The sequence below is a fragment of the Phyllostomus discolor genome, chromosome 12, assembly GCF_004126475.2.
Source record: "Phyllostomus discolor isolate MPI-MPIP mPhyDis1 chromosome 12, mPhyDis1.pri.v3, whole genome shotgun sequence".
Taxonomy (NCBI): Eukaryota; Metazoa; Chordata; class Mammalia; order Chiroptera; family Phyllostomidae; genus Phyllostomus; species Phyllostomus discolor.
In genome coordinates, this window is record NC_040914.2 from 21,411,213 (window position 1) to 21,432,222 (window position 21,010).

A 21,010-nucleotide genomic window follows, 5' to 3' on the forward strand; every position below is an offset into this window, starting at 1 on the left:
ATAGCACTCAGAGCCTGCTCTGATAAAAAACCTGTGGCATGTTTACTCTTCATAGCTATTGATTTTTGATTCTAAAAGATTTTTTTTATCCCCCAAGCTCCTTCCTGAGATCCAGACCCATATGCCCAACTTCCTCTGAAATCCACGTTACGTGCACTGCAAAAGGAGAGAAAGGAGTTACTATGAGTGGATACCATTAATGAGACCCCCCTTCACTTATTTGCACATCCATTCCTGTGCGAATATATTTATCTAAAAATAGCAAAGCAGGAAACACAAGAGATTTGCCCCCTATCCTCACGGATGTCTGTTGGGGAAGGCTGGTAGGGACAAACAACGTGAGTGAAATAATGAGTGACTTGTTGGTGAAGAATTGCACCTTGTACACCCAGGAACATTTAATGGGCAACCTGTCCAGGAACTGAGGCTGGGGGGTGGGGTGGGGGTGTCAGGAAAGGAGATGTGAGGGAGGGACATTGGAGGTGAGCCTGGGCAAAGGTGGAAGGAGTGTCCCTGAGGCAGAAGGAGTGACCTGTAGTATGTAGAGTCTCATCCTGAGGCAGGAAGACTCTTGGCGTGTGAGAGGCACCCTGTGAGGTTTAGCCTGGCTGGAGGTAATCGAGCAGTGGGGGCCAGGGGTCCCTGCCACCTGGGAAGGTTAGCAGGATCACAGGGGCTTGGTGACTGTTGGGTGCCTTGCCCACATTCATTCTTTTGACCCTATGGGTCTTGGCCTTGTGAACGCACTCAGGAACCTGTGGTGGAGCTGTGTGTGTCCTGGGTTGGGACTGGCGACCGGGAGGGAGATAGGGGATGAGGTTGAGAGTGGGTGTTGCTCTAGGGTTTGGGGACTCGGCACCAGAGGATGGAGTTGAGCTCGGAATGGGGTTATTGTGGGTGGTGGGTGAGCAGGGCGTGAGGGTTGGAGATGGGGATGGAGCTGTGTTTGGGCTTGAGGACAGAGAATAGTGTGGATGACTCGGGGCTGTGAATGGTGCGGGAGACAAAGGTAAAACTGGGGGTGAGACGGGAACAGAGGTGGGGGTGAGGCTGGGATTGGGGTTGGGGTGGAAGGGGATGGGGCCTCGGGGGAAAGGTGAGGCTTGGGTGGGGGCTGGGGTTGGGGATGGACACTAGGCAGGCAACGGAGGGACACAGGCAGATCCAGATCCCCAGAACTCCCTTCTCTCCCAGTGAACCCCAACAACTCCTGGGAGGAGGACAGAAAGTTCGTGCTTCGGGGCTGGTCCCTCGTCTTCAGCATCCTCTCGACCCTGCTGGTGCTCAGCGTGCTGGACGGGCGCATGGCCTACCTGCAGGGCCCCTACACCGGCTACGTGGGCTTCTGGATCGACTGTAGCAGGCACCAGTGTGCCCACCTACACCAAGTCCCGGGTCAGCAGGGGCTCCGGCAGGCTATGGGTGACCCTGGCAGGGGGTCATTGGAGATTATTGGGGGCAGGGATCTTCAGGTGTGCTTTGGGCAAAGTCTCTGGTAGCCCAGAGCCTGGAGCCAGATCCTGGATCAACCACTTGGCAGCTGGGTGATCTTGGGTACATCTCTTCACCTTTTTATGCCTCAGCTTTATTTATTTATTTTTAGAGAGGGGAAGGGAGGGAGAGATACATCGATGTGTGAGAGGAGAGAAACATCCATCAGCCACCCTCTGGGTGCCCCCAACTGGGGACCTGGCCCGTAACCCCAGCACGTGCCCTGACTGGGAATTGAACCAGCAACTTTTCAGTCCACAGACTGGTGCTCAATCCACTGAGCCACAGCAGCCAGGGCAGTTTCCTCACTTCTAAAATGACAGTGATAGCAGTACTAGTCCCTGGGCTATTTACATGTGAGATAAAACACGTAAAGGAACCAGAACACTGGCATACATATTAACTGCTATGCCAGGGTCAGCTATTATTATTATAAGAACATTTTTCCCCCAGCCAATGCACCTACCTTCGTTTTATTTCTTATCCTCATGTGAGGACATGATTATTGATTTTAGAGAGAGAGGAAAGGAGGGAGAGAAACATTGATGCAACAGAGAAACATCAATGGGTTGCCTCTCCCACTCACCCAGACTGGGTACCAAGCTGGCAACCTACCTGTGCGTCCTGACTGGGACTCAAACCCGTGACCTTTGGTTTATGGGCTGATGCTCCAACCAGCCGAGCCACACGATCCAGGTCCCTACCTTCATTGTAGATCTCAAATGAGCACTTACAAAATTTCTGGAACATGGTAGAGTGTTAATATTATTTCTTTATTTTGAGTATCTTTTTCTTTCATACCTCCCAAACTCCAGCTTGTGTTAAGTAAGATGAACATGTTTAAGGTTTCAGGTTATGGGAGAGCCCACATTTCCCGGGGTTCATGCATGGCCGGACCCAGGTGCCCAAAGGGTGGCATCAGGGGTCTGCCTCTTGCCATCTCTCTGGGGAGACTTCCGCTCCGTCCGGCGCTTGGAGAAGCTGCCGTGCCCACAGTGGCAATGGGGCCGCCAGCAGCTCTGGGGTGCTCCCCTCTCGGTGAACAGCAGGAGGAGAAGACCATAAGTCGCCTTCCGTGGCCCTCGAAGCTCTCAGGACGAGCCCTACTGGGATCAGACTTGCTTCCCTGAGCTTTGTTGCTCCTCCTGGAATCAGCTGATGTGGTCGGTGGGTCTGTCCATCAGACAGGAGGATGCGCTGTTTCTCTCTCTCTCCCTCTCTCCCTCTGTGCTGTGATTGACTGGGTCACACCCTGTCCTCAAGGGTCAGTGGAGGGGTCATTTCTGTCAGAAGTTGAGGGCACAGTGTGGGCCGAGTCCCTCTGAACAAAGCTGCTGTTGCCAGAACGGGAGCAGGTGCTGGGGGGGCAGAAGCAACTCTGAGCGTCTCTTACACATATGTTAACCTAGATGCATGTATACATATGTATGCATGATGATATAGAGGTATGTGTATACATACATGCTTATTTTTTTTTATCATTCAGAATAACACACAGCAATATTATCTTCTTAAAGGCAAAAATCACCATGTATGGAATGTCAGTAAGAATGCATAGCCTTGGCCCAGGCTGGTGTGGCTCACTGGGTCAGGTGTTGTCCCCCAAACTGAAAGGTTGCTGGTTTGATTCCCAGTCAGGGCACATGTCTGGGGTGTGGATCAGGTCCCTGGTTGGGGGCGTGCGAGGGCAGCTAAGCGTTGTCCTGATACACCCAGGTTTTGGGTTCCAACCCTGGGTCAGGGCACTATGGGAATCAACCAATGAATGCGTTAATAAGTACAATAGAACAACAAATTGATGTTTCATTCTCCCTCTCCCTTTCTCCCTCTAAAATCAATCAATAAAAGATGAAATAAAAGAATGTACAAAACTTTATGATTGGCATAAAAAGTAACACATATGGGTTACAAAAAAGATTTTTTGTGCAGAAATTCAGAATTTTTGTGTAGTTTCATTTCTCGCCTTTGCTTCTGTGACTTTACTGATTACTTCTCAGCTTCAGGAAGGCCTTCTCACTCTAGGTTTTTGGTGAACATTCAATTCTGTGATTTTGGAGGGTGGGGCGTTTGCAATTTTGGTGGATGGTATGCAGGCAGCATTGAATCCTGTGCTTCTTGCAGACCTATGAAGGGCCCTGTGAATTAACCAAGAGTCTTTGGGTCACAAGTGACAGAAACCAACCTGAACTAGCTTGAGTGAAAGAATTTATGAGCTCCCCTACGTGCAAAAGGCTGGGAGTAGGAATGTTTTCAGGCATGGCTGAATTCAGGGATGCAAGTGATAACATCAGATATTACTTGTGTCAACGTAAAATGTCTAAACCTTTGAGAATTTTTATGAGTTTACTTGAGTCAAACTGACAATCCCTGGGAAGCAAAACCTCAGGGGATTGAGAAAATGCTCCAGACAATGGCAGGTTTGCGTCTTATTTTATATTACAATCAAAAGAGGAGGCATAAGGGAGTGACATGAAATCCATTGGTGATAGAGTAGGGAGGCGGGAGAAGGCAAAGGCCCAGGGTGCAGGGAACCTCTGGGATTGGATAAAGCGTGAAATGATAGACACATTCTTCTTCACCTAGGTGGGTACAGGAGAGTTTACAGTCAACCATTAACAGGGTAACAACAATGAGGGGAGTTTTGGTTTCTGCGCTGGTGGGTGCTTGTGCTCTGAGGGGTCTGCTGGCAAAAGGATATTACCCTGGCATTCCAAAGGTGTATTATTGTAGTTGCAGAAAGACCACAGACACAGGCTCAATTAAGGTAAAGATTGACATTCATCAGGGAAGATTCTAGTCTAGGGCAATGACTGCCGGCCATGACCTGTTTCAGTCAGAAAGTTTTGTTTTTTAAAATATTTCATTTATTTAGTTTTAGACAGAGGGGAAGGTAGGAAGAAAGAGAGGGAGAGAAACATCCATGTGTGGTTGCCTCTCATGTGCCCCCTACTGGGGACCCGGTCTGCAACCCAGGCATGTGCCCTAGACTAGTAATCCAACCGGAGACCCTTTGGTTTGCAGGCTGGTGCTCAATCCCCTGAGCCACACCAGCCAAGGCCAAATTCATAAGAGCTTTAATAGGAGACACTTATATACATGGGCAAGGCAGCTGCTCCCAGCGGTGTCCAGCCGGGAAGAATCCACACTCTTCCCAGGACAAGTTCTCTTTCTTACAGGTCAACAGTCCAACCATACGGTGGGCGGTCATGTAGACCACCAGACAGAACGCATTTCTTTTTTTTTTTAAGATTTTATTTATTTATTTATTTTTAGAGAGGGGAGGGAGGGAGGGAGAGAGAGAGAGAGAGAAACATCAATGTGCGGCTGCTGGGGGCTATGGCCTGCAACCCAGGCATGTACCCTGGCTGGGAATCGAACCTGCGACAGTTTGGTTTGCAGCCCGTGCTCAATCCACTGAGCTATGCCAGCCAGGGCTCAGAATGCATTTCTAAGTTAACAGATAACCTCAGGCAGTTATCACAGGCTGTACATCCATTAACTTCCTCCCTGGGGGCATGGCATTTATCCTTGGGTGGCACTTGGGTTTTCTGGGGAGTCAGCCAGGCCTGGGGCTCCAGAGGGTTAAGCAGAGCCCAACATTTCCCAGAGGCCTTTGCAGCTGGAGCCATGTGGCATCTAAAGTAGGTTCCCCTATAGGGGGCCAACCAGGGTTCATCTGTGAGATGCCTTTGGTGTTACGGGTAGGTGATTATGAGGGTGTCTGGGGGTCGACTTTGGGATAAATGGGGTGATGTGGGGCAACTTTGAGGGTGTGAGTGGGAATGACTTTGTGAGAGAGGGAGTCATTTTGGGGTTTCCAGGAGGTGACTTGGATGGTGTCTGGAGTCAGACTTTGGGGGCAGGGCCCTTCAAGGGTGCTCTCCATGGGTTTCAATAGGGATCAGTTTGGGGGTTGACTTTGGAGTGTCTGAGGGTGACTATGGAACAATCCTTCCCCCCTCTCCTCAGTTCTCATCCACATGAGCATGGGCTTCATGATGCTGGCCCTGGCCCTGTGTCTCATCCTCCTCCCCACTATGGGCCTCTCCTTCCGGCCGGTCTTCCAACGCCTTAACAAGGTCGACCTTGTCTTCAGCACCCTCAGTTTCTGCACTGGTAAGTGTTGGCTCGGGGGAAGGAGTTCCCACTCCTGACCCCCACCTCAGCATCTGTCCACCCGCCCCCACACGTTTTCTTTCTGGCTTTGCGGAGGTCTCTCTACGTTTCTGTCCTGCTGTCCTGTGGGTCTGTCTTGGAAAGTTTCTCAGAGTTGTCTCTGCCCACTCTCATGGATCTCCTTTCTGTCTTTCTCAGCTGGGGTGAGTGTGTGAGATATCTTCCAGGGGGTGGGGGTGGGGGGTGGTGTGTGTGTGTGTGTGTGTGTGTGTGTGTGTGTGTGTGTGTGTGTGTGTGTGCGCGCGCGCGCGCGCGCGCGCGCGCAGGCGCTTGAGAGGGGTTGTCCTGTCTCTCTTCTGTTTCCGGAGGTTCCGAGGTTCCTGTCTAGCCTCGTGCCCATCTCTGGCCCTACCCGAGCGCAGGGTTCCTGATTGTCCTCAGCATGACGCTCTTTGTAGTCAACTGCCAGACACTGAAACCGAGGCCACATGTGTCCTACCTGTTGACCACATACTCGTGCTGGGGCGGTGGCGCCATGATGCTGTGGGCCGGTGAGGGCAGGGCCACGGGCAGAAGGGGCGGAGCCTCGGTAGGGTAGGGGGCGGAGCGAATCCTGGGCGGGGCCTTGACCGGAGAGGGGCGGTCCCGAGGGGAGCGGGGCGGTGCCTAGGGCTGGGCTGGGAGTTCAATGGTCCACCCAGGCCCCTCTGCCCAGGTGCTCTGAGCTACTTAAACCACGTGGGCATGTGGGGCCCCCAGTTCATTTCCTGGGAGCGGCGGGTGAGCAGTCGGCGGATGACCTATTGCCGGTGGGCGCAGCAGAGCTCCCGGAAGCGCACGATCAGACTGCAGTCAGACGAGGACCCCAAGCCAACTGTGGACCCTCCCAGTTCACTGTCGCTCCAGGAGACTCACGCCGAACTTCTCTAAGCCACCGGTTCTCAGGACACTGACAGGTCACTGCGGCCAGGTGGCGGGCCACGCGCCTGAGACTAGACCTCCGTGCAGAACAAACCAGCCCTTCGAGGACTGCAGGCAAAGCCCGGCCCCTCGAGCTCGTGCCCACGCTGTGAGACTTTGCTCCTGTCCACTGGGTCCTCATTCTGCCCTCACCCCAGAAGTCAGAGCCCAAGCAGAATGGCCAGTGGGCGTCGCCCTGCCCGGATCCCAGCGAGGCCCCGCCCCTGGTGTCCAACCCTTGCAAACCACGCCCCTAAACCTCATGTCCTCGCCGTAATCCCGCCCCCCCCGAGGGCTAGCCGAATCCCTGGACGTCTAGACTTGATCCTGGCGGAAAGGACCCTGACCAGTTTTCGATGTAGCCCCGCCCCTACGATGAAGGCGTGGCTTGCAATAGCTTCCTTCCGTCCCTCTTCTGGTTTCCCGCCACAGTAAAATGTGGGCGCCACCCAGGGGCTAAGAGTTCGGGCCCAGCACGTGGAAGCGGTCTTTAGCCCCTGCCTCCGCTCTCCGCCTGTTTGCCTGCATCTGTCTCTGGCCCTGGGGCCCTTCCTTTCCCCCTGTCCATTACTGTGCGCCTCCCGCCGCGAGGCTGGGAGAGCTGGGCAGGCTCCAGCCCGGCCCCCGTGGGTCCTGGGCTACCAGGGGCTCTGCATCTGGAAGGCCAAAAGACACTAGAGCTTCACGCGAATTTGATGCATATCAGGTTTTATTTGGGCTCAGGGAGAGGGCAGAAGCGTTCAGGAGTTGGCTGCCATGGTCTCCTTGATCCAGTCCAGCATGGACATAATTTTGGTGAAGACCCCAGGCTTTTTGGGTCGGCCACAGGGGGTGTGGCCCCATGACGAGATTCCTTGAAGCATACCGTCGCAGATCAGTGGGCCCCCTGAGTCGCCCTACAGAACAAAGGGGAGACGGGGAGAGAGGTCAGTCTGCAGACCTGTGTCCGGGGTCCCGGGGTCCACTCCCAGAAGAAGGTGGGGAGGATTCCGATAGAGGGAACAGTGGGTCCAGTTCTAGCCAATGGGGAGGGGACACCAGGGTCCAGTTTCTGTGGGTGGGGGGCAGGGCCCAGGAGGACAGTCCCTGCAGACAGGTCAGCAGGCAGGAGAAGAGGGGTCCATCTCCAGGACCCTCCTGCCTCAGAGCTCATCGCAGACGTCACCGCTCCCAAGCAGCTTTCTCTGACAATGAGACAGGACAGGAAGAAGCTTGGGAAATTCCTGGGCGAGTGGGCTGGGGAAACAGACCGGGAAGTGAAACAAGCCCAAACGGTTAGAGCAACTTACAGCCAGTGGGTGAATGGGGTGAATCTCAAGACCTTATCTCCCCTAACCAAGGGCACTTGAGAGCCAGTGGTTTGTACCTCTGCTATCTGACCGGAGGATACGGAGCTTCCGGGCCATACACCACATATGTCCCGGGAGGGAGGAAAGCTAGTTCAAAGGAGAGATAACAGCGGAACGAGGGGAGGAGCTTGGGAAGAAGCAGCGTGCCTCCCTGTTGGCTCCCCTTCCCCTTACACCCAAGAGGAAGGGCTTCTCTGTGCTCCCCCTAGGAATCCTCCCCCAAATCCTCACGGTTCCCCTGTAGAAACCTGCTTCCGAGAGCTCGAGGGGAGGTGGATGTTGGGGTTTTTACCCGCCACCTTCTCAGGTTGCCAGCCTCTGATATTAATAACAATGCAACTGCAGTCCAGGCCCGTCTCTGCCTTTTGGCTGAGCAGGGCGGGCAGCTCGAGCCCGAGACTCAGTTGCCCTTGAAGCCAACAGCTGCACAGTTGGACTGTGAGTATGTGTGAAAGGGAGGAAGGGGTGAACTATAGTGTGGAGGAGGGGGGTGCATGTGATGCCAGGATGGGGGTGTGGGAAGGAAAGGGGGCGAGCTGAGGCACTGTGGGGAGGAGCCACATCTGGGCAGCCCTGGAGACCGATGCAGGGAGAGCCTTCAGCCCCAGCCCAGAATCTGAGTTCCGCCCCCCAGCACTCTGAGGCCCAGGAATGAACAGGTGGGCTCACTGCACAGGCGTCTTTGCCGCCCTTCACGTATCCAGCACACAGCATGACATCTGTGACCTTCTCCGGGTGGCCTTTGACACAGACTTCATTGGGCAGGAGTTCGAGGTCCACACACTGAAGGTTTTCTGGGAACTTGACTGTGGGCCACAGAGACACATGGCTGTAGCCGACGCCACCTGGCTCCTCTGCCCTCCTGCCCGAGGCCCAGGTGTCCCGACCCCAGCCCCTCCCTACACTCAGGAGTCTGGGCTCCGGGCTGGCATACATGGATATGGGTTGTAGCTGCCCCAGCCAGAGGCATAGCAGGTGCTCCCCAGCTGAGGTTCCTGGGTGGGCAGGTCCAGGACGTCCACGGTGTCTGTTATCTGGGCAGGCTCCTCCAGGCGGAGCAGCATGATGTCGTAGCTGTAGTCTTCTCCTGGGTAAGTGGTGTGGTTCTTCAGAAGGCTGAGGTTGTACTGGGGGTGTGGGAAGCTCTGACTGACCTGGGCGTACTGCCCTTCATCTTCAACATTAGACAGGCTGTGGACCCCCAGCCAGAGCTGGTAATTTCTGGGGAGAGAGTGGGGACGAAGGGCATGAGGGGAGAGGAGGGGGGAAGGGAGACGGGGCAGGGCAGCATCCGAGTCCCAAAAGAGCAGAAGAGAAACAAGGAGAAAAACGGAGAGAGCATGGCAGATGTAGAAAGGCTGTGAAAGGCTGACCCAGAGACCAAGAGAAAGGGAGAGGAGAAAAAAGCTTTAAAAGTTTCAGGGAGTGAGAAAGACAGAGGGAGAATGGAGAGAAGGAGGGAGCAGAAAGGTAGAGTGAGGAGGAGGCAGACGGCGAGAATCAGGGAAATGGAAGGGGCAGGAGTGAAAGAGCAGAATAAGGGAGGCGCGTGGGAGACAGACCCAGAGAGAAAGGAACGGAGGGAGGGAAGAGAGAGAGAAACAGAAACCCAGGAGTCCAGGGAGTGACAGAGTGTGCGAGACAAAAGGGAGTGGGGACAGGAGGGGGCGGGGCAGGGGGGAGGAGTGGCCTTGGACCAGCTCAGGTGCAGCTGGGGCTGTGGGGCTGGTTCCCCAGCAGGCGGGTGACCTGGCCCTCAGCCCAAGGTCAGCGGCCTCCTACCCTCCCCAGCGCCCTTCCCTTCCTCTTCTCACATCTTCCTTCTTCCTCCATGGCCCTTGCCCAGCTCCAGCTGAAACTGGCCCTTCCCCTCAAGCCCCTGGAGTGGATGGATTGTCCTGAAGGGTGGGGCTGGGCAGTGTCAGAAGCCCCCCCACCCAAATGTTGCAGACAACCCTCCCCTATTTCTGGGGGCCCCCTTCTGTCCCAGCCTGGGGACAGGGAGAGGGCATAAGGCAGAGACCGAGAGAGAGAGAGAGAGAGAGAGAGAGAGAGAGAGCGAGCAGAGAGCTGGAGGGTGAGACCCAGAGGTGGGCAGAGACAGGGAGAGACACAGAGACATGGAGGCAAGAGAGAGAGGGAGACAGAGACAAAATCACAGTCACAGAGAGATACACAGCAGGGCCAGTTACAGAGCGACAGAGACAGGACCAAGGAAGACAGACAGTGAAATGAGGAGAGACAGAGACAGACTTAGGCAGCCATGGTGCAGGGAGGTGAGGGGCTTCCCTGGCGTCACCCAGGCCCAGCCCTGCCTCTCTCCTTGGGACCCTGGACCATGACCTTCCCTTTCTGCCTTACGCCCCCCAGCCTCCCCTGAGGTCATCCCAGGGGACAGTGCTGGCTGCCTGGTCACGTGGAGGCACAGACATCCCCTCCTGAGACACCCTCGCCCTACTCACTTGCCAATGCAGTGGGCAGCCGTGAGCACCCACTGGGGGTGAATCAGCACACCGCCGCACTGCAACTCGTGGTAATGGTAGAGAGCCGCCTGCCAGGGGTGGGAACCCTTCTCACACTCCCAGCCTCCTATGATCCGGGACTGGACGGCGGGTGCGGCGGGTGCGGCGCCTGCGGGGAGAGCACTGAGTCAGGGCACAGGACCAGGAGAGGGAGCCGTGCGTGGGGTGGAGGAGTGGGGGCTGAGGACATGGGCAAGGGGTGCAGGGAAGGGCCCAGCCGTCTGAAGACTCTGAGCCTGTGGGCTGGCGGCTTGTCCTGGGTGGGGAGACTTTCTGTGGACAGCAGAGCAGACAGACCCCAGGGATCAGGATAGGAGACAACCGGGTAGGTGGGTGGGGGCACCTGGAGCAAATGTCGGGTGTGGCAGATGGGCTTGTGGGGGTAGCTTGGGGTGTTGGACTGGGAGACAAGAGGCTGTGGGTTCTGAGAAGGGACACCAGGTGAAAGGCCTCGAAAGGTCAGCTCAGAGGCTGAGGGGAAAAGATTTGAAGGGTTAAGCAGCTTCCAAGCTGACAAAATGGTTAGGGCCTTTTTGAGGGTTGGGCTCTCGGGGGTTCTGGAAAGGATGCGGATTTGGGGAATCAGGTCTGAGAGGCTAAGGGCACCTGGGGAATTTAGAATGATTGGGGTTCCTGGTTGGGGCTGGAAGAGGTGGGAGAATTCAAGGTCACAGGCCAAGGAGTGAAAACCAGCATCAGCCTCTTGGGTCTGGGGTCCTGGGAACCAGGGATGACATTCTAAGAGGGGTGGGGACCCTGGGACAGTGTGCGGGTCAGAACTGGGAGGGGGGGTATAGAGGAAGGAGAGCTGATGCTAGTCCTTCTGGGGTCAGGTGACCCTGTAGGGATGGGGAACCGGGGCATCGGGCGTCTCTTGTCTGGAGAAAGAGGCAGGCCAGGGCCCAAGCAGCTGTGGGAACGCCGGAAGGGCCCACGAGTGGGGCTTTTGGATCCCATGTCGGGGAACCTGAGGGAGGTAGGGTGGGGCAGCTGGGCTGGGAAGGGGTCTGGGATCCTGGGGAGGGCAGTTGTCCCAGAAAAGCAGAGCTGTACAGGGAGGATGCGGGAGGAGAGGGGCTGGAGCCGGAGGGAGGCTGGGAATTCCACAAGGAAAGGAAGGAGCCTGTTCTTCCTGGAGGAGAAGGCTGGGTGCAGCATGGGGGTCCCAGGGGAGAATGAGACATTCCCAGAGCCCCCACACCAGGGTGGACCGGAAAGCCTGTTTTGGAAGAAGCAAAGGCATCAGATGCAATTTGGAGGGTCCTGGGATTCGGGGTTGGGGGGCAGATGCCAGGGCCTGGAAGACCTGGTTGAGAGCTGACAGCTGGGTGGAAGAGACTTCCAGGGAGAGGCAGGACCTGGGGATGCAGGGGCCAGACCACTGGGTCACAGAGACCTGGGGGTGAGAGGGGGTGATCGGGGTCCCCCCCGATCTGGGGGGGTGGGGCTGGGGGCTCACTGGAAGGGGTGGAGTCCCTCAAAGAGAGAAGATGAGATGGCCCAGGCTGCTCTCTTGGCAAAGGGGATGGGGGCAGGATCTGAGTGAGGGAGAGTAAAACATTCTGGGGGTTCCTGGGAGGAGCAGGGCCTGGTTCAAGAGTGAGGACGATGGGGAGGGTGAGAAGGATGATGGGCTGGGGTGGGATTTAGGGGTGGGGGTGGGAAAGATTGGAAAGAGCCTGGTGCCCTGGTCTGGGTTGGACTGTGGGTTGCAGGGGTGCGGGCTGGGGTGCTGGGTGCAAGGGAAAGGATATATTATTATATTGGGTGGGTGGGGGGATGAAGGCTGCAAGACAGCCAGGGCCAGCTCCCCTCCCACATCTTCCCCGCTGTCTTACCAGTCCCTGCCAGGGACAGGGCAAGGCACAGGACCAGGAACCACATGGTGGCAGAGGTGTCCAGGGGTAGGCAGGTGGTGAACCAGCAGCTGAAGAGCCTCCCTGAGACGCTTTTAAAAGCCTTCATCCCCCTGGGGCCCCTCCCCTGCCTTGCTGGCACCTTGAGGCTAGCCAAGGCCCTGCCCCCGCTGCCTGGGGGCTGGACACCTCCTCCTGCCTCAGAGCTGTGGAAGGGACATGAGAATAAACACCTGTTGTTCTGTAGGCCCTGGATTGGGCTGGAAGTCTTCCTGGGGCCGAGGCCAGCCAGGGCAGGGCCGGCAGCTCCTGGGGCCTTGCTCTTGGGGACAGAGCCAGTGAGGGTAGGTGAGGCAGTGAATGGGGACAGAAATAGGAAAGTAGGGGAGTCACTGACCTCCCCCAATACAAAGCACCATATTCCTGATCCCCACCTAAGGCCGCTTACCCCAAGACGCAGTGTACCCTCTAATACCAACAGTAGGGCTCTGGTTCCCTTCTCCCCGTTTTGCTCGGAGCCAAGATGCCAGCTTCTCAGCTTCCAGATCCTCCTGAAATGTAAGCTGTGGCTTGCAGAACACCCTGGTTCTTGCATTCCCAGGCTCAGAAGGTAGATCTCCAAATCTGTTGTCCCTCTCATAATAAAATCTTAGAGTATGCATTACAATTCTAGCTCCCCCAGATCCAAGAATACGAAGTTTCAGTAGTGCAAGGCAGGAGGTCGAGCCTGGGGATCTCGATGGCTTGTTCAGATGAACCAGAAAAAAAAAAACAAATAAAAAACAGAAACAAAACCCACCAAGAGGACTGGATGAAGCCGACATAGCCTTTGTTACTCCCAGTACAGGGAGCCCTGACGGACAGCAGATCAGTGGGGCAGGACCACACCTCCTGGAGCTGAGACTTGGGGTCCCAGACCAAGGGGATCTGTGCCTTGCATGTGACTCTGAACTATGCTCCCTCAGTGTGCATGTGCAGAAACAAACACCAAGAAGCAGTCACACGGGACAAGAAGCTACTCCACAAAGGAGATAAGGCGGAATGACCATCCATTTCCAAAGCCGTACACATTTCCTCTGGCCAGGGGCCCTCTGTCCAACCTTCCAGGACAAGTATTGGAAAGGCCGTGTCCAGCATGACCCCATAAATGGTCTCCTTGAATATGTTCCCTAGCATTTCAAAGTCCATTGTTTCCCCAAGCAATGCTGGGATCCCATCACCCAGCCCCGGACTCCTTGTTCCCCGGATCTGGATGTTCAGGGTTAGGTCCTCCAAAGTCCCAGGAATCCCAGACTACCTGCCTCCCAAGAGCATCCTCATCACAAATTCCAATCTCCCCTCCCCCAACACAAGATTTCAGTCTCAGGGGCCAGGTTTCAGTGCTTCGACATTCAGTGACCTTGCGAATCACATTTTGGGGGTCTCTGAAGAGAATCGAAAACTAGATTCCGGCAGCCTCCATGGTAAACCCATGGGCTTCTGACATGTTCCCTTGGCTCTTTAGAAAAATCAAAGCAGCGGACAGGGTCCCAGTCTCCGCTGTAGGTTAGGAAGCTGCCTAAGGAAAGGGGAGTATTTTTGCCAAGGCTACCAGGAAGTTTCAAAATAAACCTTGAAGACAGTGAAGTCGTTCTTTCTTTCTTTTTTTTTAAGATTTTATTTATTTATTTTTAGAGAGAGGGGAAGGGAGGGAGAAAGAGAGGGAGAGAATCATCAGTGTGTGGTTGCCTCTCGAGCGCCCCCCTACTGGGGACCTGACCCCACAGTCCAGACATGTGCCCCAACTGGGAATCGAACCGGCAGCCCTTTGATTCGCAGGCTGGCACTCAATCCGCTGAGCTACACCAGCCAGGGCAGAAATGAGGTCATTCTCGATCATTGAGTGTGTGCTGGGTTCTTTCACTGGGGCTCAGAGATCTAAAGTATTTTCCCAGTGCTAGGCCCTATTTGCGTCAGTTTGTGTGAATTTCCTCGTTTAACCCTTACAACTCCATGAGGTGAGCAATATGAGGATCACTCTTTCACAGCGGGGGGGGGGGGGCTGAGGCTGAGCGAGGCGGAGTCTTTTGCTCGAGAGCACACAGCTGGTTCCCTGTGTGAGTGAACAGAGCCCCGCTTCCTGCCGTTTCTCCTCGATGGGGGAGTGGGGCAGTGGGTGAAAAGGAACAGCGTGCATGGGACCTGGGTTCCCCACCAAGTCGCTGCTCCCCACTTCCCTTCATCCCCAGGAGAAAGTCCCAGAAACTTCTATGCACAAACTCGCATCAGTGCTGTGAACTCGATGTTAAACAGGTGACCTTGAGCACCAGCTCTCACCACAAGTCCTTGGCTGACATGTGGACAAATGGGGTCTTGGCTTTATTCTGCTCCAGGCCGTCATGGTGCGGCCTGGGCAGTTTCTGCTCAGTGTGGGTGTGAGGACTGCAGGGGGGGGGGGGATAGGGGGGGCGGGGCAATGCAGTCAGCTCCTCTTGGTGGTGTCCCTGATCCACTGCAAGTAGCTGCACACTTTGGTGTAGACACCAGGCTTGGCGGTACTGTCACAAGGGACATCCCCCCAGGACACAATGCCCTGTAGGACGCCTCCACAGACCAGGGGTCCCCCGGAGTCTCCCTGCGGCGGGGAAGAGGAAGCTTGAGTGAGAACCTTTGGATGCAGCGTCCTGGTCCCAGTCCTAATCACTCACTGGTCAGGATCTCAATAAAAATCCGACCCCACCTCATCGCAACTCAATACAACCCAGGGTAACCCAAGCTGGCCTAACCCTGGCCCAGCACAGCTCAACACACTCACCCAGTCCTTGAGCAAGCCCACCCCACCCCCAACCCCCACGCCTTCCCCATTCAGAATCAAACCAGGCCCACACCCGTCCTCACTTCCACCCCAACCCCCTTGCCATGTCTTTTGCACCCCAAATAAAGTTGACCCGCTCCCCAATTCAACCTCGACCTGTTTCCCATCTAAAGCCAAAACAAACCCGTTCCCATTCTCAACTCCAGGCTTGGCCACCCCACCCCAAACCCAACCCAAACCCACCACCGCGGCTGACTCCAACCTCACCCCCATTCTACCTGCTCTTCCTTCTGCATCCACAGGCCTATCCCTAGGGTCTCCTCTGGCCCAGAGCCAGCCAGACCCAGCCACGTCTCAACTCTCAAACCTGGCCCCCTTCCTCACTCCTCAGGGCGTGGCCCCCTCTCCGGCCCTGACCTCGCAGGAGTTGGTGCCTCCGCCTCGCACGCCTGCGCACACCATGGTGTTCCTCAGGTGCCCCGGATAGTCCTTGCTGCAAGATTCGGCCGAGATAATGCTGATGTTGGCACAGTGCAACGCATCTGGGAGGTTCACTGGGGAGGACGGTGAACTTGGAGTGAATCCATAGGTTCTCAGGCCCTGGAGGGGCCTCCGCCCCAGAGCCCTGGAGGGATAGGGTCCCTAAAGGTCCAGCTCCATCCTTTCACGCACCTGGTGACTGTCGGCTTCCTAAGATCCCAGGCTCAATGTCAGACACCAGGCCCCAGCCGGACACCACGCAGGACTCGCCGGTCTGGGGGCAGCGCTTGGGCAGCGACACGGGGCGCACTTGCCGGGAGAGGCGCGCAGGCCGTCGTAGACGCACCAGCATGAGGTCGTGGAGATGGGTGCGCGCTTCGTAGCGCGGGTGTGGGACGAGGCGAGACACAGTCCGCAGCTGCTCTGCGCCGTCGCGCTTGCGCAGATTGTGCTCGCCCAGGCGCACCCTCATGTTGCTGCGTGGTGTCAGCAAAGAAGCGGAGGGCGGAGTAGACAGAAAAATCAGAGAGCGGACAGCCTGGGGCCCCTAACCTCCCTGGGAATCCGGATATCCCATTACTCTCTCCCCAAAGCCCCAAAGCCCAGAGTTCCAGCCCTCTCCTACCCTCACCCGCAAACTGGGACCAAAGGGTGCACAATCACTCGCACACCTGGACCTCAATCCTCAGGCTCCAGATCTTTCTTCCTGAGCCCAAGATTCTCAAATCCCTAGACCCGGCCCGCCGTGGCCCCCGGAGGACCCTGAGCCCGGCCTTCATACCGCGTTTGGCAGTGGGCTGCAGACAGCACCCAGTATGGGGAGATGAGGGAAGCGCCACAGTTAAAACGTCCACGTTCAAAGAGGGCCACTTGCCAAGGCTGGGAGTGGGGCACGCACTCCTCACCTCCCTCCGTCGGGTCGCTGCCGCCGTCCTGGGCCGCTGGGGGAGGAGACAGAAGGGGCATGTCTGAGGACAGAGTCCTTTTCATTGTGCCCTACACCTTCCTTGCACCTTGCTCTCACTATGCATTTCCCCCCCTGTGCCTCCCCCGCAACTTCCTAAGGTGTCTCTGCTGTTGATTTGTAAGCATTGCCTTCTCTCTAGTTTTTACAGCTTTTGCTTATTGTCTTCAGAACTCTTCCTCTGTCCCTGGTCCCCACCCACTTACCACAGGACTCTGGGGGAGAGCGAGAGAGAGAGAGGACAAGGAAGGGGCCAGAGGGCAAGCAGTCCTCTGTGACTGAGAGTGGAGACAAGGACGGTGGATACAGTCCAGCCATTCAAGGTCACTGAGCTGTCACAGACATCAAATGGATGTGGCCGCTCGCTCTGCATGACACACAGTCTTGGCTCCGGAGTCTGGCCATCTCAGCCAAATGCAGTGTGTCATACATACAGGGGCACAGGCTTGACCACACAAGGTCATCGGCAAGCAAACAGGCACAACTGGTCTTCCAGATGTTGGAGCTGATAGGGACAGCGCTGGAAGTGGAACTCACTTGTGCGCACATAGGTTGCAGCTTCAGGAATCACCACAGCACAGGGGGTCATATGTGTGTGAATGTGGACAGTTAAGACATGAGTGTGTGCGTGTACCCACGCACATTCACAGATACAGATTTGCACATAGAAGCTCAGACCTAAATTTCCATCCTTAAGGTGGGTCTGCACACACTAGGTCACAGGTGTTCACAGTTGCACATGGGGTCTGGACGTACAAGGTAGGGTCTTTAGTAAAGGTACATGTGAATCCCTGGATGGTGTGACTCAGTGGATTGAGCACCGGCCTGCAAACCAAAGGGTCACCAGTTCGATTCCCAGTCAGGGCACAGGCTTGGGTTGTGGGCCAGGTCCCAGCAGGAGGCACACAAGAGGCAACCACATACTGAAGTTTCTCTCCCTCTCTTTCTCCCTCCCTTCTCCGTCCTTTAAAAATAAATAAATAAAATCTAAAAAAGAAATAAAGGTACATGTGAAGAGATGTTACTATGTACTCAGGTCCCCCAAAATGTGTCCACAGACATGGGGTTTATAGTATCGAGGTTAAATTTGGAATGATAACGTAACCCTTCCCCACTGGTTCCAAACATATCCGGGAGACTCTGAGCTAACTATTGGACCTCTCTGTGCCTCTGTTTCCTCATCTGTAAGATGGGATTTTTGTAGAGATTAAATAGGTAGGGCTGTGTGTGTGATGCCTGACATATTGTGACTACTTAATAAATATTGGTTATTTTAAACAAAGGACTCATGTTTATTTATGCAGACATGACACATGGATGTTCAGGTTGGGGACACAAGCTTAGCCAATGTAAGTCAGATATATGACCAGACCCAGATAAAGATAGTCAAGGTCAAAGCTGACTCATCCCAACCCACTCTGTGGAGGTTCACAGGACCAACACTCAGGTGTGGATCAGCTAGATCAGACCACAGGGCAACATCTGGACACAGGTCTGGGCATTCAAGGTCAAGGACATATAGCTGGAGACACAGGCAACCAGGACAGGATATATTTATCCATGGCTAGATCAGCTCCCAAGTCAGTTGCTTGGTGGTGATCAGGGTCACTCACTCATCAGGGTTCACATGTGGGTATCTGGATCACACATGTGAACAGGATGCAGCCCCCCAAGAGTGGTACCACGAATAAGGACATCAACAGGGACATTTCAAGATCACGAGACAGTGCCCCACTACACTGGGCAACATTGATATGTCTCCTCAAGGTCACAGCCAAGCACACAGTCACCTCCACGCTTGGTCAGGATTTGCATAGCCAAGACCAAGTGCCCACGCTCTGCCCGCTAGGGTTAGGAACTGGGCCAAGGGCCCTGGCAAGGTGGAGGGAACTTTGATGAGGTGGACAAGGGGTTTAACAAGGGAAGGGTGGGGTCGTCCTTTGGAGAAGGGCAGAGGGTTCGGGCAGAACAGTTGGGCACCGAGGCCGAAACTGGCCAGTCCAAGCCGGAGGAGGGAGGAGGCCTCAGCTGGGTGCAGCAGGCAGGTGGGGTACTGGAAGGAGAAAGCAGGGACAGAGCCCAGGGGGACGCTGGCAGAGGGGGTGGGGCAAGGTTGGAGGGGCCCCCAGGGGTGAGGGAGGGGCCCCCAGGAGCGAGGGAGGGTCCAGTGTATGTGGGAGTCGGTGGAAGTCCACCCTCCACTCCTCCAAGGTAGAGGCATCGGGTTACAATGAATTTCTCCATGGGTGGTGGATGAACCCTGTCTGGAGTTCTCCTGCTGCCTAGGGTCACCTTGGCCCAGTGGCCACCCCTCTCCGAGCCACAGTCCAGCCCCCACAGCACAGAGATGTTCCCTGGCACAGATGAGCCTTCCCAGCTTGGCCAGGCACTGAGCACTCAGCAAAGCCAGCAACCAACCCTTCCAGGGCCCTCCCCTGGGCCAGGTGCTGGGACAGCTGGGGAGCCTGTCACAGAGATGTCCAGTAACTAGAAAGTGCCAGGGCCTAGAGGGGCCATTCCTCAAAGTTGCACAGCAAGAGAAAGGCAGTCCTGGACCTCAGACCCAGGTCTGTGTCTCCCCCACCCCCCACATGGCGTGGGGACCCTCGACAGCGGCAGGGGTGGAGTGAGGACTCGGAGATGTTGGCAGCTGGCTGTGGCAGGACGGGGTGAGGGCAGAATCATCTGAATGTCTCTGGGTGAGGGAGGGGCTGGCAGGCTGCAGAACCTGGGTATGCTCAGGATAGGGGCTGCAGAACCTGGGTATGCTGAGGATAAGGGCTCCCCCGCTCCCACAGACCCCCACCTGACCTGGGCCCACCTCACCTGCCGACCTCAGCAAGAAAGCAAAGACGAGAAGCCACATCGTGGAGGAGGGACCAGGGCTGTGCCGAAGTCTGGGGAGGGGAGAGAGTAAACTGGGGTGAGGCTGGACCCTCTGCCCCCTGCCCCCATCTGGACCCCTGCAGACACAAAGTCATCCCGCCTGCTGCTGGAGAAACTTCTCACCATCCTCGATCCTCACACCCACCCTCAGCTGCCTTCTCTTCCTCCTGGGTTTCCCATTTCCAAAGGGTCTGCCGTTCCTCCAGGCACTGGGACAGACCCCTAGGTGACCCAAGAGTCTCTCAGACCCCAGCACCATTCCACCTGCCCCTGCATCGCTCTCCAGCTTTACGGTCCTGGCTCAGGATATAATTGCCGTAGACCCTAAACCAGTCTCCTAGGCAGCCTCTTGGCTTCTCTGACCCACCCCCTCCCTACAGGCCACCCCTTCACTCCAGTTTCCAGCCTACGTGACCTCACAGGGTCTTTCTACACCTGGAGTTCGCCACGCCCCACTCCTGCTCACAGCCCTGGTGCGTGGTACTGCTCCCAGAATAAAGTCCCAGCCCCCAGCCACGCTTTAGAGAACAGCCAGTGACTTCTCCACCTCCCAGCCTGTCTGGCTGGGTCTCTCAGGACACAGCCTTTCTGATTCTTCCATTTCTCCTTCCTGAGATTTCATGCCTCCATGCCTTTGTGCGGGCTGTTCCCCCTTCCCAATAAGCCATTCCCTTCAAGGTCCACTGCCTCCTTTCGGCCTTTTCTGACCTCCCCTGGCCGCTGTGGGGTCTGTCTGTCCTCCCAGACGGAGAACTCCCCGAGGGGACCTCCAGGGCTGTTGGTAACCTTCCAAATTCATCCTCCAAATCTGAGGCTCAGCTCGCATCACTTCTGGGAGGCCTCACTTCCTAGCAGGGATCTCTTCTGGGTCTCACAGTGCCTGTTTTGTCTCCATCACAGCCCAGATCCCCAGGAACGCTTGGGTTGGGTTGTCCCTGTGTCCCCTGCACTGCCCAGCCCGAGGCCTGGTACAGGACACGCCTCAGGGAGTTGTGCTGAGCTGACCTGAACCTGAGCTATTCTTGCTGCGGGTAGAAGTGCTTTCAGGGAGATCCCCCTGATTCCCTCCCTTCCCTCACCCCCTGCAGCTCCTTCTTGCACCTTTCTGGGTTGGGGTTCAGCTCGAAATTCTACGAAAGGACACATGAACTTACTCAGATGCCCTTGACATCCAACTCCCTCAGAGTGGCCCATGCACCCCCCTCAGGGCAGACTGCGTCTCCCTTCAACCCCTCCCCCTACTCCCGTCCCAAAATCTCACCCCCTCCAGATTTCTCCAGCAGCATCGGGGGCAGCTTGGATGCCAGAAGAAGGGGAGCAGGCACCTGAATGCCTGAATTTATAAGCTTCCAGCCCCACCCGGGTCTGGGGAGGTTGAGTAAGGTGGGGTGGGAGGTGGCTGGCAGTCAGCTTTACAGGCTGGACGCCTAGGTGGCTGGTGGGGTGGGAGATGAGACCTAATAAACATTTATTAGGCTGAAACTTCTGTCTGAGTCTACCAGGAGGAATTCCCTGGCAGTTTCTCAAGGCGGAGGAGGTGCTAGGGCAAGAGTTGAAAGATTGGAGATCAAAATACACAGCCAGGATTCTGG

At 55.9% G+C, this 21,010-nt stretch overlaps 2 protein-coding genes across 3 annotated transcripts; both read right to left on the reverse strand.

The window, feature by feature from the left end:
• Positions 1-7,258: 7,258 nt before the first annotated feature.
• Positions 7,259-12,408, reverse strand: KLK1 (kallikrein 1). 2 transcript variants are annotated; one of them, XM_028530218.2, is made up of 5 exons: positions 12,277-12,408; positions 10,379-10,547; positions 8,851-9,137; positions 8,586-8,722; positions 7,259-7,463 (listed from the first exon to the last, which is right to left on the reverse strand). In XM_028530218.2, exons 1-5 carry the CDS (start codon positions 12,401-12,403, stop codon positions 7,308-7,310), a joined length of 876 nt encoding a protein of 291 aa, XP_028386019.1. In that variant the 5' UTR covers positions 12,404-12,408; the 3' UTR covers positions 7,259-7,307. The 2 variants fall into 2 exon arrangements, with proteins under 2 accessions (XP_028386019.1, XP_035868525.1); XM_036012632.1 differs by having other exon boundaries at positions 10,379-10,537; positions 12,276-12,379.
• A 1,687-nt stretch (positions 12,409-14,095) lies between these two features.
• KLK15 (kallikrein related peptidase 15) lies at positions 14,096-20,790 on the reverse strand. The gene is made up of 6 exons (XM_028530242.2): positions 20,680-20,790; positions 19,359-19,429; positions 16,350-16,509; positions 15,761-16,044; positions 15,506-15,642; positions 14,096-14,908 (listed from the first exon to the last, which is right to left on the reverse strand). Exons 2-6 carry the CDS (start codon positions 19,396-19,398, stop codon positions 14,756-14,758), a joined length of 774 nt encoding a protein of 257 aa, XP_028386043.1. The 5' UTR covers positions 19,399-19,429; positions 20,680-20,790; the 3' UTR covers positions 14,096-14,755.
• Between the last annotated feature and the right edge of the window lie 220 nt (positions 20,791-21,010).

Coding starts and splice junctions, on each gene's coding strand:
- KLK1 (XM_028530218.2), bottom strand. CDS start 12,403: ATGAAGGCTTTTAAAAGCGTCTCAGGGAGGCTCTTCAGCTGCTGGTTC. Junction 8,723..8,850: donor CAGCTACAACCCATATCCAT/GTATGCCAGCCC, acceptor TGTGGCCCACAG/TCAAGTTCCCAGAAAACCTT. Junction 7,464..8,585: donor GCGGCAAAGACGCCTGTGCA/GTGAGCCCACCT, acceptor TTTGTTCTGTAG/GGCGACTCAGGGGGCCCACT.
- KLK15 (XM_028530242.2), bottom strand. CDS start 19,398: ATGTGGCTTCTCGTCTTTGCTTTCTTGCTGAGGTCGGCAG. Junction 16,045..16,349: donor GCAGCCCACTGCCAAACGCG/GTATGAAGGCCG, acceptor GACACCACGCAG/CAACATGAGGGTGCGCCTGG. Junction 15,643..15,760: donor AGGAAGCCGACAGTCACCAG/GTGCGTGAAAGG, acceptor CGTCCTCCCCAG/TGAACCTCCCAGATGCGTTG.